The 15,768-nt window shown below is 42.0% G+C and overlaps 1 protein-coding gene across 2 annotated transcripts in view; it reads left to right on the top strand.

Moving 5' to 3' along the window:
* The window catches only part of LOXHD1 (lipoxygenase homology PLAT domains 1), a 201,300-nt gene that overhangs the window by 143,159 nt on the left and 42,373 nt on the right, over nt 1–15,768 (top strand). For both annotated transcript variants that reach the window (XM_033837947.1, XM_073790898.1), the window contains exon 32: nt 15,426–15,634. In XM_033837947.1, the coding sequence (XP_033693838.1) occupies nt 15,426–15,634 (209 nt within the window). The remainder of the gene's footprint in view (nt 1–15,425; nt 15,635–15,768) is intronic.

Here is a 15,768-nt window from a genome sequence, read left to right as displayed (position 1 = left end):
TGGGTCTTTGTTGCTGCACGTGGGCTTTCTCTAGTTGCAGCGAGCAGGGGCTACTCTTCGGTGCAGTGCGTGGTCTTCTCATTGCAGTGGAGCATGGGCTCTAGGCGTGCGGGCTTCAGTAGTTGTGGCTAGTGGGCTCTAGAGCGCAGGCTCAGTAGTCGTGGCACACAGACTTAAATTGCTCCACCGCATGCAGGATCTTCCCGGACCAGGGATCGAACCCATATCCCCTGCATTGGCAGGCGGTTCTTAACCACTGCGCCACCAGAAAAGCCCCAATTAACAGTTTTCATTCAGTGCTGGGCCTGGCCTTCATCACCAAGCATATTCACTGAACTGAATATCACCACTAGCTGATATGTCAGAGAAGCCAGGTTGATGAGTTTGAATGACTATATTAAATTCCTCCTCAAATCTGTAAGGATCATTGGTTACTTTGGGAAAATCTTTGACTATGGCTCAAAGTTCAGCTTTATTCCTGGGAATATAAGAAATTAAGGATTTAGGAGGGAGGAGATCAAGATGGTGGAGTAGGAGGAGACCAAGCTCAACTCCCGCCATGAACACATCAAAAATACATCTACAGGGGCTTCCCTGGTGGCGCAGTGGTTGAGAGTCCGCCTGCCGATGTAGGGGATGCGGGTTCGTGCCCCGGTCCGGGAAGATCCCACATGCCACGGAGCGGCTGCGCCAGTGAGCCATGGCCGCCGAGCCTGCGTGTCCGGAGCCTGTGCTCCGCAAAGGGAGAGGCCACAGCAGTGAGAGACCCGCGTACCGCAAAAAAAAAAACAAAAAAAACGTCTACATGTGGAGCAGTTCTCACTGAAAATAGACTGGAGGCTGGCAGAGAGACACATCAACCAAGGCTGTAAAGAAAGATCCACATGGAAGTCAGGAAGGGAAGAGAATCGATCAGGTCAGGACCTGTGCCCTAGGAGGGGACACAGAAGAGGAGGGGATGATTACACAGGCTCGGAGATCTCCTTGGGGAGTGAGCAGTTCAAGTCACATACTGGACACCCCTGCCCTGGGGTCTGACATCAAGGAGACAATTTCCCTTAACTGGCTTGAAAACCAGTGGGACTAACAGGAAGCTGTAAGAAACCTAGACTCTGCACTTAGGCTTGCTTACTCCCAGGAACAAGAAAGAGGAAGCAGATTGACACTTCCCAGGACTCCAGCCTGTTTCCCACACCGAGCACCCACTCCACCCCTCTAGCTCCAGTGCAGCTCCACTAGGGTGAAGGCTGGCATTGCCGAGGAGAGTGTGCAATTTTGTGGGGGACAGAGCCAGCTTGGACCTGGCACTTCATCTGAATAGGGTGAGCGTGGCCATCACTGGCACTCGCAGAGATGGTAGATCAAGAGCACAGTGGAGCTCTGACTGATGTACCAGGACCAGCCAGCACATGCCCCGGCCCAACGTGGGTGCCCACTCTGACCTCTCTTTCTCCAACACTACTCCCCTCTTGGACAAAGGTGCTAATGCTGGGAGAGGGGAGAACCCACTTAGAAGGAACGGAACCAGTTTGGACCTGACCCTCAGGACTTCTGCCTCGGCACCCTGGGACCTGACCCCAACCCCAAGAGGGTGGTGTTGGCCACTGAGCATAGCAGAAGCCCTGGCTCATAACCGGCTCTGGCTCTAGCCTCTCCATCTCCAGCCCCACTTCCCACCAAGGTGATAGCTGCCTGCACACCCCAGGGAAGACATGACTTGTGCTGACTTCAGATCCAGGTCTCTCACCAAAGCCATTGGGCACACACAGACTGCATAGGACTGCTCCCACACAAGGACATCCCTTCAAGATTGGGATAGGTAACTGCCTTACCCAATTTCATAGAGACAGAGAAAGTTAAGCAAAATGCGAAGACAGAGGAATGTGTTTCAAATGAAAGAACAAGACAGAAACTCTGAAAAAACAACTAATAAAACAGAGGTAAATAATTTACCAGATGAAGAGTTCAAAGCATTAGAAATAAGAACGTTAACTGAACTAAGGGGAAAAAGTGGATGAACACAGTGAGAATTTTAACAAGGAACTAGAAAATATAAAAAAAGAACCAGTTAGAGCTGAAGAATACAATAACTGAAATGAAAAACACACTTGAAGGAATTAACAGCAGACTAGGTGATACAGAAGAATGCATAAGTGATCTGGAAGATAGAATAATGGAAATCATCCAATGAAAACAGCAAAAAGAAAATCAAATTTTAAAAAATGAGAAGAGTTTAAGGGACCTCTGAGAGAACATGAAGCACGCTAACACTCGCATTGTAAGGATCCCAGGAGAAGGGAGAGAAAAAGGTCAAAAATGTATTTAATGAAAGTATGGCTGAAAACTTACTGAACCTGATAAATGCAACAGATATCCAGATACAGGAAACCCTGAAAGTCCCAAACAAGATGAACCCAAAGAGACCCACAGCAAGACATATAATTACAATGGCAAAAGTTAAAGGCAAAGAGAGAATTCTAAAGGCAGCAAGAGAAAAACAGAGTCACATATTGTAAATCAACTATACTTTAATTAAAAAAAAAAAAAGTACCAGACACTGGGGAAAAAAAGAGTCACATACAAAAGAACGCCCATAAGACTATCAGCTGATTTTTCTGCAGACACTTTGTAGACCAGAAGGGAGTGGCATGGTATCTTTGAAATGCTGAGAGGGAAAAAGCTACAACATAGGACACTCTACCGAGCAAGATTGTCATTCTTGCTGGAGAGATAAAGAACTTCTCAGACAAACAAAAATTAAAAGTTCATAAATACTAAACCGGCCCTAAAAGAAATGTTAAAGGGTCTTCTCTAAGTGGAAAAGAAAAGGCTGCGGAGACTTCAAGATGGCGGAGGAGTAAGACGTGGAGATCACCTTCCTCCCCACAAATACATCAGAAATACATCTATATGAGGAACAACAACTATAGAACACCTACTGAACGCTGGCAGAAGACCTCAGACCTCCCAAAAGGCAAGAAACTCCCCACGTACCTGGGTAGGGCAAAAGAAAAAACAGAGACAAAAGAATAGGGACAGGACCTGCACCTCAGGGAGGGAGCTGTGAAGGGGGAAAAGTTTCCACACCCTAGGAAGCCCCTTCACTGGCAGAGACGGGGGTGCGGGGGTGGAAGGGGGGTGGGAAGCTTCGGAGCCACAGACAAGGGAGCAGCAACAGGGGTGCAGAGGGCAAAGCGGAGAGATTCCCGCAGAGAGGATCAGTGCCGACCAGCACTCACCAGCCTGAGAGGCTTGTCTGCTCACCCGCCGGGGCGGGCGGGGGCTGGGAGCTGAGGCTCGGACTTCAGAGATCAGATCCCAGGGAGAGGACTGGGGTTGGCTGCGTGAACACAGCCTGAACGGTCTAGTGTGCCACAGCTAGCCGGCAGGGAGTCCGGGAAAAGTCTGCAGCTGCCAAAGAGGCAAGAGACCATTGTTTCCTGGTGCGTGAGGAGAGGGGATTCAGAGCACCGCCTAAACGAGCTCCAGAGACTAGCGCGAGCCGCGGCTATCAGCACAGACCCCAGAGATGGGCATGAAATGCTAAGGCTGCTCCTGCAGCCACCAAGAAGCCTGTGTGCAAGCACGGGTCACTCTCCACACCTCCCCTCCCGGGAGCCCGTGCAGCCCACCACTGCCAGGGTCCTGTGATCCACGGACAACTTCCCTGGGAGAACACACAGGAGAACACACGGCGCGCCTCAGGCTGTTGCAATGTCACACTGGCCTCTGCCGCAGCAGGCTTGCTCTGCATTTCGTGCCCCTCCCTTTCCCTGGCCTGAGTGAGCCAGAACCCCCTCATCAGCTGCTACTTTAACCCCGTCCTGTCTGAGCAAAAAACAGACGCCCTCAGGCGACCTACACACAAGCAAAGGCGGGGCCAAATCCAAAGCTGAACCCTGGGAGGTGTGTGAACAAAGAAGAGAAAGGGAAATCTCTCCCAGCAGCCTCAGGAGCAGAGGATTAAATCTCCACAATCAACTTGATGTACCCTGCATCTCTGGAATAACTGAATAGACAACGAATCATCCCAAAATTGAAGTGGTGGACTCTGGGAGCAACTGTAGACTTGGGGTTTGCTTTCTGCAAATAATTTGTTTCTGGTTTTATGTTTATCTTAGTTTAGTATTTAGAATTTATTATCATTGGAAGATTTGTTTATTGATTTGGTTGCTCTCTTCCTTTTTTATATATATAGACATATATATCTTTTTCCTTTTTCTCTTTTTGTGAGTGTGTATGTCTATGTTTCTTTGAGTGAATTTGTCTGAATAGCTTTGCTTTTACGATTTGTCCTAGGGCTCTGTCTGTCCTTTTTTTTTTTTCAGTATAGTTTTTAGCACTTGTTATCATTGGTGGATCTTCTTTCTTTCTTTATTACTTTTTAATTATTTAATTTTTAATAATTTTTTATTTTAATAACTTTGTTTTATTTTTCTTTCTTTTTTTTTCTCCCTTTTCTTCTGAACCATGTGGCTGGCAGGGTCTTGGTGCTCTAGCCAGGTGTCAGGCCTGTGCCTCTGAGGTGGGAGAGCTGAGTTCAGGACATTGGTCCACCAGAGACCTCCCAGCTCCATGTAATATCAAACAGTGAAAGCTCTCCCAGAGATCTCCATCTCAACACTAACACCCAGCTCCACTCAACGACCAGCAAGCTACAGTGCTAGACACCCTATACCAAACAACTAGCAAGACATGAACACACCCCACCCATTAGCAGAGAGGCTGCCTAAAATCATAAGGTCACAGACACCCCAAAACATACCACCAGACGTGGACCTGCCCTCCATTTACATTTAAGGTAGTTATCAATCGTGGAGCTGGGAGGCCTCTGGTGGACCAATGTCCTGAACTTGGTTCTCCCACCTCAGAGGCACAGCCCTCATGTCTGGGTGGAGCACCAAGAGCCTGTCATCCACACAGCTCAGAATAAAAGGGAGAAAAAAAGAAAGAATGAAAAAGATAAAATAAAATAATTTTAAAAAATAATTATTAAAAAAATATTAAAGTAATAAAAAGAAAGAAAGAAGAGAGCAAACAAACCAAAAAAAGAAATCCACCAATGATAAGAAGCGATAAAAACTATACTAGGAAAAAAATTTTAAAAACGGACAGACAGAACCCTAGGACAAATGGTAAAAGCAAAGCTATACAGACAAAATTAGACACAGAAGCATACACATACACATTCACAAAAAGAGAAAAAGGGAAAAAATATATATATCATTGCTCCCAAAGTCCACTTCCTCAAGTGTCCATCGACAGATGAATGGATAAAGAAGATGTGGCACATATATACAATGGAATATTACTCAGCCAAAAAAAGAAATGAAATTGAGTTTTTTGTAGTGAGGTGGATGGACCCAGAGTCTGTCATACACAGTGAAGTAAGTCAGAAAGAGAAAAACGAATACTATATGCTAACACATATATATGGAATCTAAAAACAAAAGAAAAAAGAAAAAATTATCATGAAGAACCTAGGGGCAAGACAGGAATAAAGATGCAGACCTACTAGAGAATGGACTTGAGGACATGTGGAGGGGGAAGGGTAAGCTGGGACAAAGTGAGAGAGTGGCATGGACATATATGCACTACCAAATGTAAAATAGATAGCTAGTGGGAAGAAGCTGCATAGCACAGGGAGATCAGCTCAGTGCTTTGTGACCACCTAGAGGGGTGGGATAGGCAGGGTGGGCAGGAGGGAGACACAAGAGGGAAGAGATATGGGGATATATGTATATGTATAACTGATTCACTTTGTTATACAGAAGAAACTAACACACCATTGTAAAGCAATTATACTCCAGTAAAGATGTTTAAAAAAATGTAAATGCTCCAACCAAAAGCCATAGACTGGCTGTATAAACAAGATACCAAACAAGACCTGTATATATGCTGTCTCCAAGAGACCCACTTCAGATCTAGGGACACATACAGACTGAAAGTGAGGGGATGGAAAAAGATATTCTATTCAAACAGAAAACAAAAGAAAGCTGGAGAAGCAATTCTCATATCAGACAAAATAAACTTTAAAGACTATTATAAGAGACAAAGAAGGACACTACATATTGATCAAGGGATCAATCAAGAAGAGCACATAACAATTGTAAATATTTATGCACCCGACATAGGAGCACCTCAGTACATAAGGCAAATGCTAACAGCCATAAAAGGGGAAATTGTAACACAATCATAGTAGAGGACTTTAACACCCCACTTTCACCAATGGAAAGAGCATCAAAATGAAAATAAATAAGGAAACACAACGTTTAAATGACACATTAAACAAGATGGACTTAATTGATATTTATAGGACATTCCATCTAAAAACAACAGAATACATTTTCTTCTCAAGTGCTTATGAAACATTCTCTAGGATAGATCATATCTTGGGTCACAAATCAAGCCTTGGTAAATTTAAGAAAATTGAGAGCAGAAGCAAGAAGAACTACAATCCTGCAGCCTGTGGAACAAAAACCACATTCACAGAAAGATAGACAAGATGAAAAGGCAGAGGGCTATATACCAGATGAAGGAACAAGATAAAACCTCAGCAAAACAACTAAATGAAATGGAGATAGACAATCTTCCAGAAAAAGAATTCAGAATAATGATAGTGAAGATGATCCAGGACGTCAGAAAAAGGATAGAGGCAAAGATTGAGAAGATGCAAGAAATGTTTAACAAAGAACTAGAAGAATTAAAGAATAAACAAACAGAGATGAACAATACAATAATTGAAATGAAAAATACACTAGAAGGAATCAATAGCAGAATAACTGAGGCAGAAGAAAGGATAAGTGACCTGGAAGACAGAATGGTGGAATTCACAGCTGCGGAACAGAATAATGAAAAAAGAGCAAAAAGAAATGAAGACAGACTAAGAGACCTCTGGGACAATATTAAACAGAACAATATTCGCATTATAGGGGTCCCAGAAGGAGAAGAGCGAGAGATAGGACCTCAGAAAATATTTGAAGAGATTATAGACGAAAACTTCCCTACATGGGAAAGGAAATAGCCACCCAAGTCCAGGAAACACATAGAGTCCCATACAGGATAAACCCAAGGAGAAACATGCCGAGACACATAGTAATCAAGTTGGCAAAAATTAAAGACAAAGAAAAATTATTGAAAGCAGCAAGGGAAAAACGACAAATAACATACAAGGGAACTCCCATAAGGTTAACAGCTGATTTCTCAGCAGAAACTCTACAAGCCAGAAGGGAGTGGCATCATATATTTAAAGTGATGAAAGGGAAGAACCTACAACCAAGATGACTCTACCCAGCAAGTATCTCATTCAGATTTGATGGAGAAATCAAAAGCTTTACAGAAAAGCAAAAGCTAAGAGAATTCAGCACCACCAAACCAGCTCTACAGAAAATGCTAAAGGAACTACTCTAAGTGGGGAACACAAGAGAAGAAAAGGACTTACAAAAACAAACCCAAAACAATTAAGAAAATGGTAATAGGAACATACATATTGATAATTACCTTAAATGTGAATGGATTAAATGCTCCAAACAAAAGAAACAGGCTTGCTGAATGGATACAAAAACAAGACCCACATATAGGTTGTCTACAAGAGACCCACTTCAGACCCAGGGACACATACAGACTGAAAGTGAGGGGATGGAAAAAGATATTCCATGCATATGGAAATCAAAAGAAAGCTGGAGTAGCTATACTCATATCAGATAAAGTAGACATTAAAATAAAGAATGTTAAAACAGACAAGGAAGGACACTACGTAATGATCAAGGGATCAATCCAAGAAGAAGATATAACAATTATAAATATACATGCACCCAACATAAGAGCACCTCAATACATAAAGCAACTGCTAACATCTCTAAAAGAGGAAATCAGCAGTAACACAATAATAGTGGGAGACATTAACACCTCACTTACACCAATGGACAGATCATCCAAACAGAAAATTAATAAGGAGACACAAGTTTAAATGACACAATAGACCAGATAGATTTAACTGATATTTATAGGACATTCCATCCAAAAACAGCAGATTACACTTTCTTCTCAAGTGCACATGGAACATTCTCCAGGATAAATCACACCTTGGGTCACAAAACAAGCCTCAGTAAATTTAAGAAAATTGAAATCATATCAAGCATCTTTCCCGACCACAATGCTATGAGATTAGAAATCAATTACAGGGAAAAAAACGTAAAAAACACAAACACATGGAGGCTAAACAATACGTTACTAAATAACCAAGAGATCACTGAAGAAATCAAAGAGGAAATCAAAAAATACCTAGAGACAAATGACAATGAAAACATGATGATCCAAAACCTATGGGATGCAGCAAAAGCAGTTCTAAGAGGGAAGTTTATAGCTCTACGAGCCTACCTCAAGAAACAAGAAAAGTCTCATAAACAATCTAATGTTACACCTAAAGGAACTAGAGAAAGAAGAACAAACAAAACCCAAAGTTAGCAGAAGGAAAGAAATCATAAAGATCAGAGCAGAGGGGGGCTTCCCTGGTGGCGCAGTGGTTGAGAGTCCGCCTGCCGATGCAGGGGACACGGGTTCGTGTCCTGGTCCGAGAAGATCCCACATGCCATGGAGCATCTAGGCCCATGAGCCATGGCTGCTGAGCCTGCACATCTGGAGCCTGTGCTCCACAATGGGAGAGGCCACAACAGTGAGAGGCCTGTGTACTGCAAAAAAAAAAAGATCAGAGCAGAAATAAATAAAATAGAAACAAAGAAAACAGTAGCAAAGATCAATAAAACTAAAAGCTGGTTCTTTGAGAAGATAAACAAAATTGATAAACCATTAGCCAGACTCATCAAGAAAAAGAGGGAGAGGACTCAAATCAATAAAATTAGAAATGAAAAAGGAGAAGTTACAACAGAAACCGCAGAAATACAAAGCATCCTAAGAGACTACCACAAGCAACTCTATGCCAATAAAATGGACAACCTGGAAGAAATGGACAAATTCTTAGAATGGTATAACCTTCCAAGACTGAACCAGGAAGAAACAGAAAATATGAACAGACAAATAACAATAATGAAATTGAAACTGTGATTAAAAATCTTCCAACAAACAAAAGTCCAGGACCAGATGGCTTCACAGGTGAATTCTATCAAACATTTAGACAAGAGCTAAAACCCATCCTTCTCAAACTCTTCCAAAAAATTGCAGAGGAAGGAACACTACCAAACTCATTCTATCAGGCCACCATCACCCTGATACCAAAACTAGACAAAGATATAACAAAAAAAGAAAATTACAGACCAATATCACTGATGAATATAGATGCAAAAATTCTCAACAAAATACTAGCAAACAGAATCCAACAACACATTAAAAGGATCATACACCATGACCAAGTGGGATTTATCCCAGGGATGCAAGGATTCTTCAATATACACAAATCAATCAACGTGATACACCATATTAACAAACTGAAGAATAAAAACCATATGATCATCTCAATAGATGCAGAAAAAGCTTTTGACAAAATTCAACACCCATTTATGATAAAAACTCTCCAGAAAGTGTGCATAGAGGGAACCTACCTCAACATAATAAAGGCCATATACGACAACCCCACAGAAAACATCATTCTCAATGGTGAAAAACTGAAAGCATTTCCTCTAAGATCAGGAGGAAGACAAGGATGTCCACTCTCACCACTACTATTCAACATAGTTTTGGAAGTCCTAGCCACAGCACTCAGAGAAGAAAAAGAAATAAAAGGAATACAAATTGGGAAAGAAGAATGAAACTGTCCCTGTTTTCAGCTGACATAATACTATACATAGAGAATCCTAAAAATGCCACCAGAAAACTACTAGAGCTAATCAATGAATTTGGTAAAGTTGCAGGGTAGAAAATTAATGCACAGAAACCTCTTGCATTCCTATACACTAATGATGAAAAATCTGAAAGAGAAATTATGGAAACACTCCCATTTACCATTGCAACAAAAAGAATGAAATACCTAGGAAAAACCTACCTAGGGAAACAAAAACCTGTATGCAGAAAACTATAAGACACTGATGAAAGAAATTAAAGATAATACCAACAGATGGAGAGATATACCATGTTCGTGGAATGGGAGAATCAATATTGTGAAAATGACTATACTACACAAAGCAATCTACAGATTCAATGCAATCCCTATCAAATTACCAATGGCATTTTTTACGGATCTAGAACAAATCATCTTAAAATTTGTATGGAGACACAAAAGACCCCGAATAGCCAAAGCAGTCTTGAGGGAAAAAAATGGAGCTGGAGGAATCAGACTCCCTGACTTCAGGCTATACTATAAAGCTACAGTAATCAAGACAATATGGTACTGGCACAAAAACAGAAACATAGATCAATGGAACAAGATAGAAAGCCCAGAGATAAACCCACACACCTATGGTCAACTAATCTATGACAAAGGAGGCAAGGATATATAATGGAGAAAAGACAGTCTCTTCAATAAGTGGTGCTAGGAAAACTGGAAAGCTACATATAAAGGAATGAAATTAGAACACTCCCTAACACCATACACAAAAATAAACTCAAAATGTATTTGAGACCTAAATGTAAGGCCGGGGACTATAAAACTCTTAGAGGAAAACAGAAAGAACACTCTTTGACATAAATCACAGCAAGATATTTTTTGATCCACCTCCTAGAGTAATGGAAATAAAAACAAAAATAAACAAATGGGACCTAATGAAAGTTCAAAGCTTTTGCACAGCAAAGGAAACCATAAACAAGACGAAAAGACAGCCCTCAGAGTGTGAGAAAATATTTGCACATGAATCAGCAGACAAAGGATTTAATCTCCAAAATATACAAACAGCTCATGCAGCTCAATATTAAAGAAACAAACAACCCAATCCAAAAATGGGCAGAAGACCTAAATAGACATTTCTCCAAAGAAGACATACAGATGGCCAAGAGGCACATGAAAAGATGCCCAACGTCACTAATTATTAGAGAAATGCAAATCAAAACTACAATGAGGTATCACCTCACAGTTAGAATGGGCATCATCAGAAAATCTACAAAAAACAAATGCTGAAGGGGGTGTGGAGAAAAGGGAACCCTCTTGCATTGTTGGTGGGAATGTAAATTGATACAGCCACTATGGAGAACAGTATGGAGGTTCCTTAGAAAACTAAAAATAAAATTACCATATGACCCAGCAATCCCACTACTGGGCACATACCCTGAGAAAATCATAATTCAAAACAAGTCATGTACCACAATGCTCATAGCAGCTCTATTTACAAAAGCCAGGACATGGAAGCAACCTAAGTGTTCATTGACAGATGAATGGGCAAAGAAGATGTGGCACATGTGTACAATGGAATATTACTCAGCCATAAAAAGAAATGAAATTGAGTTATTTGTAGTGAGGTGGATGGACCTAGAGTCTGTCATACACAGTGAAGTAAGTCAGAAAGAGAAAAACAAATACTGTCTGCTAACACATATTTATGGAATCTAAAAAAAAAAAAAAAGGTTCTAAAGAACCTATGGGCCGGACAGGAATAAAGACGCAGACGTAGAGAATGGACCTGAGGACATGAGGAGGGGGAAGGGTAAGCTGGGACGAAGTGAGAGAGTGGCATGGACCTATATACACTACCAAATGTAAAATAGATAGCTAGTGGGAAGCAGCCACATAGCACAGGGAGATGAGCTCAGTGCTTTGTGACCACCTAGAGGGGTGGGATAGGGAGGGTAGGAGGGAGACATGGGAAGGAGACCCAAGAGGGAGGAGGTATGGGGATATATGTGTATGTATAGCTTATTCACTTTGTTATAAAGTAGAAACTAGCACACCATTGTAGAGCAATTATAATCCAATAAAGATGTTTAAAAAAAACAAAGCTGCAACAAGAAGTAAGAGCTTCTAGGAAAGGAAAAATCCCACTAGGAAAGGCAAATAAATTCTATAACTATAATAGATAAAAGTCAGACATGAAGATATAAAATATGACATCAAAAACACAAAACATGGGGGAGGGGAGTAAAAAAAATGTAGATCTTTTAGGCAGTATTTGAACTTAAAAGACTACCAGTTTAAAACAAAGTAGATATAGTTATGGTTCAACATATACAAACCCCAAGATAACCACAAATCAAAAACCTACAATAGATACACAAAAAACTAGAGAGAAAGGAACACAAGCAAATCATCAAACCGAAAGGGAAGAAACTAAAAAGAAGAAGAAAAGAACAAAGAACTACAAAAAAACAGGAAACAAGTAACAAAATGACATAGCTATCGATAATCATTTTAAATGTCAATGGATTAAATGCACCAATCAAAAGACATAGGGTGGCTGATTGGATTAAAAACAACAAGACCCATCTATACTGCTACTTACAAAAGGCTCACTTGCAGAGAGGCAATTTTAGGCTTATGATAATGTTTGGAAGCCTCAAAGTACCAATCTAAATACACATTCCATTCAGTTCTAGAAATTTTAGCACTATTGTATTCCAATTTGGTTTTAAAAAAATTCAGTTTGGGGATTTCAGAAGTTCCATTTGGCCATTGATATTCTAAATTGCCTTTGGTCAGGTAGATCCATTTAGTTAGAAATGTGTATGAGGAAGAGCTGAGGTTTTTACACATAAAATTGACCAGATTCCCTGTAGGGGTGCCCTCAAAATATTTAGATAACTGGGATCCTATTTCTCAGAGGTTTTTCTATAGAGTAAAAGAATAATTTTTTAAAAGATTAAAAAACTCAACCATCTTACATTTTAAACAACTCAGTTCAATAGCTTAAACAGTTCAAATATCTCAAACAGCTTGCAAAGGAACTGCAGGCCTAACACTAGCAAGTTCTAAGGGAACAGGTTGGTCCTAGAGGAGCCAGGCCAAAGGCTTCTCAGCCCACTTCTCATAGAACAACCCCTACTCCAAAGGAATGGGTCAAAGGTTGAAACAGCACAGTTGCAATGAAACAGCCCCCGTTCCAAAGGGAACAGGCTGAAACCTAACCAGTTTCAGTTGAAAGAGTCTGATCTCAAAATCTGACCAAGGTGGCAAATGAGTGCTCGTATACAGAACAAGGCCTTAACCAGAAAGGACAAAACCTGAAAATAGATCCCAGATAAAGCCTGGAAAGCTTCAAATGCAAAGAGAGTATGAGCTCAGATCCAGGAGAAAGACATACCTTCAAACTCCAGGGTTGACAAGAAAAGCAGTGGGCACAATGGGCTCAATCGTGAGTATCTCACCTGTTTGCTCACCAGCCCCAGACCTGTCGGGGCTCTTCTCTGGATCCCTGTACGGGCCACCAAAATGTTGACCTAAAACAAATAGACTGCCAGTTATTTCTCTAGCAAAATGGGTTTTTTGGAATCAGCAGAGAATTGCAATTCGGAGTCTGCAACCCTGGCAAACTACCTGCAAGTCCCCACAGAGCAAGGGAGAAGAACTCTTGGAAAAGGCAGTTGGGAGAGTTGTAGTAAACAAAGAGTCCAGGACTTTTCATTGACTGAGTTGTTGCCAGGAAAGAAGTGGAGTCTTTCTTGTTCCTGTTGGACACTGCCATGATCATAGGGAGTGAGAGCTCCCCCTTCTGGTCTCCAGACTCTAGTTGATTGACGTTTTTGTTTATTAATTCTGTTTACAGAGGCCAGCAATTAGCCTCCTTTACAGATGGGGAAACAAAGGCTAAGAGAAGTTAGGATGATGATATCCTTAATCTGCTCATCTACCACCAGGAGGGTATCATCCTAAACTCTGCCCTCACCCAGACTGCCAAGAAATAGTTTCAGCCCAGAGAGCCTAGAACAATTCTCATGAGACAGAAATCAAGAGCAGCAATGAGAATTCCTTGTATGTTGTTTAGGACTCAGCCATGCAAATTTTAGGCATGAGCAGTGGCGGGGTGAGGGGGGGGGGCGGTGGGAAGAAGTCCTGAGCTGGTTTTTTGGAGATTTAAGTTCCATTTCTGGCTCTGACAAGAAAATGTGTGGCCTTGGACAAGTCACTCTTTTAGCTTCAGTTTTTTCCTGCTTCTTAAAACAATATTGTAATCCCCTGAGAAGTTCATTTTTTCCAACCAGATTTTTGAGATAAGGCGGTTGTATATTTTTCTGTTGGACATTTAAATCCACTGCTTTTCTGCTCAGTTCTCTTAGATATAAGAGCATGTCAACCACTATATTTTTCTCCAGAAGACCACATGGAGGGTCTGTGGGATAGGATTGGGCAGAGAGCCAATCTTTTTATACTCTACCTTCTTAGACAGGACCCACAAGAAAGTGCTTCTCCTTAATTAAGCACGATGATCAACTGTGGAAAGGCCAGTGGGGCTCTCCTTGTAAAGATGAAATGCAGCCATGGGCAGAAAACAATGCAGGTAATTCCAGCCAGGAAGGTCTAGTCTGGAAATTTTTCAAAGGGCTACAGATTGCACAACCTAACATCTACTACCCCAGGGCAGTGTCTCCCTAGCTGTTGAGGAAGATGAGCCAGGAGAAGGTTTTCCAACCTGTTTCAGTTAGTAACTGCAAGTAACAAGAGACCTAAAGATAATGGCTTAAATGAACAAGGAATTTTTCTTTTCTTACACATAAAAATTCAAAGAGAAGCAGTTGAGAATGATATAGCAGCCCCAGTGAATTCAGGGACCTAGGCTCTTTCAACCTGACCACTCTGGCAATCTTACAAGTGGCTTCCATCCTAAAGGTTGCCCATGGTTCCAAGATGACTTGGAGCTGGAGCTCCAGACATCACATCCACATTCCAAGCAGAATGAATGGAAGGGTGAGGGGCAAAAAGATGCTCCTCCCAGTTGAGTCAGACCCTTTAAAAGAAATTTCCCGACATCTTATATATCATGACCACCCCTAGCTGCAAGGAGAATGGAAACTGGCTGGGCAACTAGAACTCTATGCCATACTACCTGAGCAAGTTTTTATGCTGTTTGATCTGGATTGTTTTGGAAATGAGTTCCTTCTAGAACTTTCATTTACCAGGTTACATATATAAATGCTATTGTATTATCTTCCCTAAATTCCTACTTTCCGTGAGACCTTGCTTTTGCCAACCTCATTTTTGCTGTGATAAGCTTTTCTTATCTATGATAAGCTTTTCGGGCATCTAACCCCTGTACTTGGCTAGCCATTATCGTTCTCACCCCACTTCACATGGGAGTGCTAGGTGCAACTAAGATAATTGGTCAACAGGGCTTTTAGATGTGGCAACGATGCTCTCTTTGATCTTCTCTTGGGAGTTACTAGCTCCCTCAGTCCTTGGAGGGTAGATACTTGCCAGTCTGAAAAGCTCTGTTGTACTTTGTCTCAGAGGCAGGGAGCTGAGACCAATGCCTCCAGAGGTCATTTCCAAGTGTCCGAGCCTACCCTGGTCCACGTGGCCCGTGATGAGGCTGGGCTCCCATGATCTCTTGCAGTTATTCCCTACTATGTGTCAGTCACCACGGGGAAGCAGAAGGATGCAGCCACCGACAGCCGGGCCTTCATCTTCCTGATCGGAGAGGATGACGAGCGCAGTAACCGCATCTGGCTGGACTATCCCCGAGGGAAGAAGGGCTTCAGCTGCGGCTCGGTGGAGGAGTTCTATGTTGCAGGCTTGGATGTGGGCGTTATCAAGAAAATAGAGGTGCTGGGCCCTAGGGCCTCGGGATGGTGACCACCCCTAGGGAAGGAAGGAAGGAACTGACCAGTACACAGGTGGGAGGGTGAGTGGGCCCGACCTGAACCCCACTCAAAACAGGCAGCGGAGGAAGAGCTCCT

Source organism: Tursiops truncatus, chromosome 13, assembly GCF_011762595.2.
Source record: "Tursiops truncatus isolate mTurTru1 chromosome 13, mTurTru1.mat.Y, whole genome shotgun sequence".
Taxonomy (NCBI): Eukaryota; Metazoa; Chordata; class Mammalia; order Artiodactyla; family Delphinidae; genus Tursiops; species Tursiops truncatus.
This window is presented reverse-complemented; position numbering and strand designations above follow the sequence as displayed.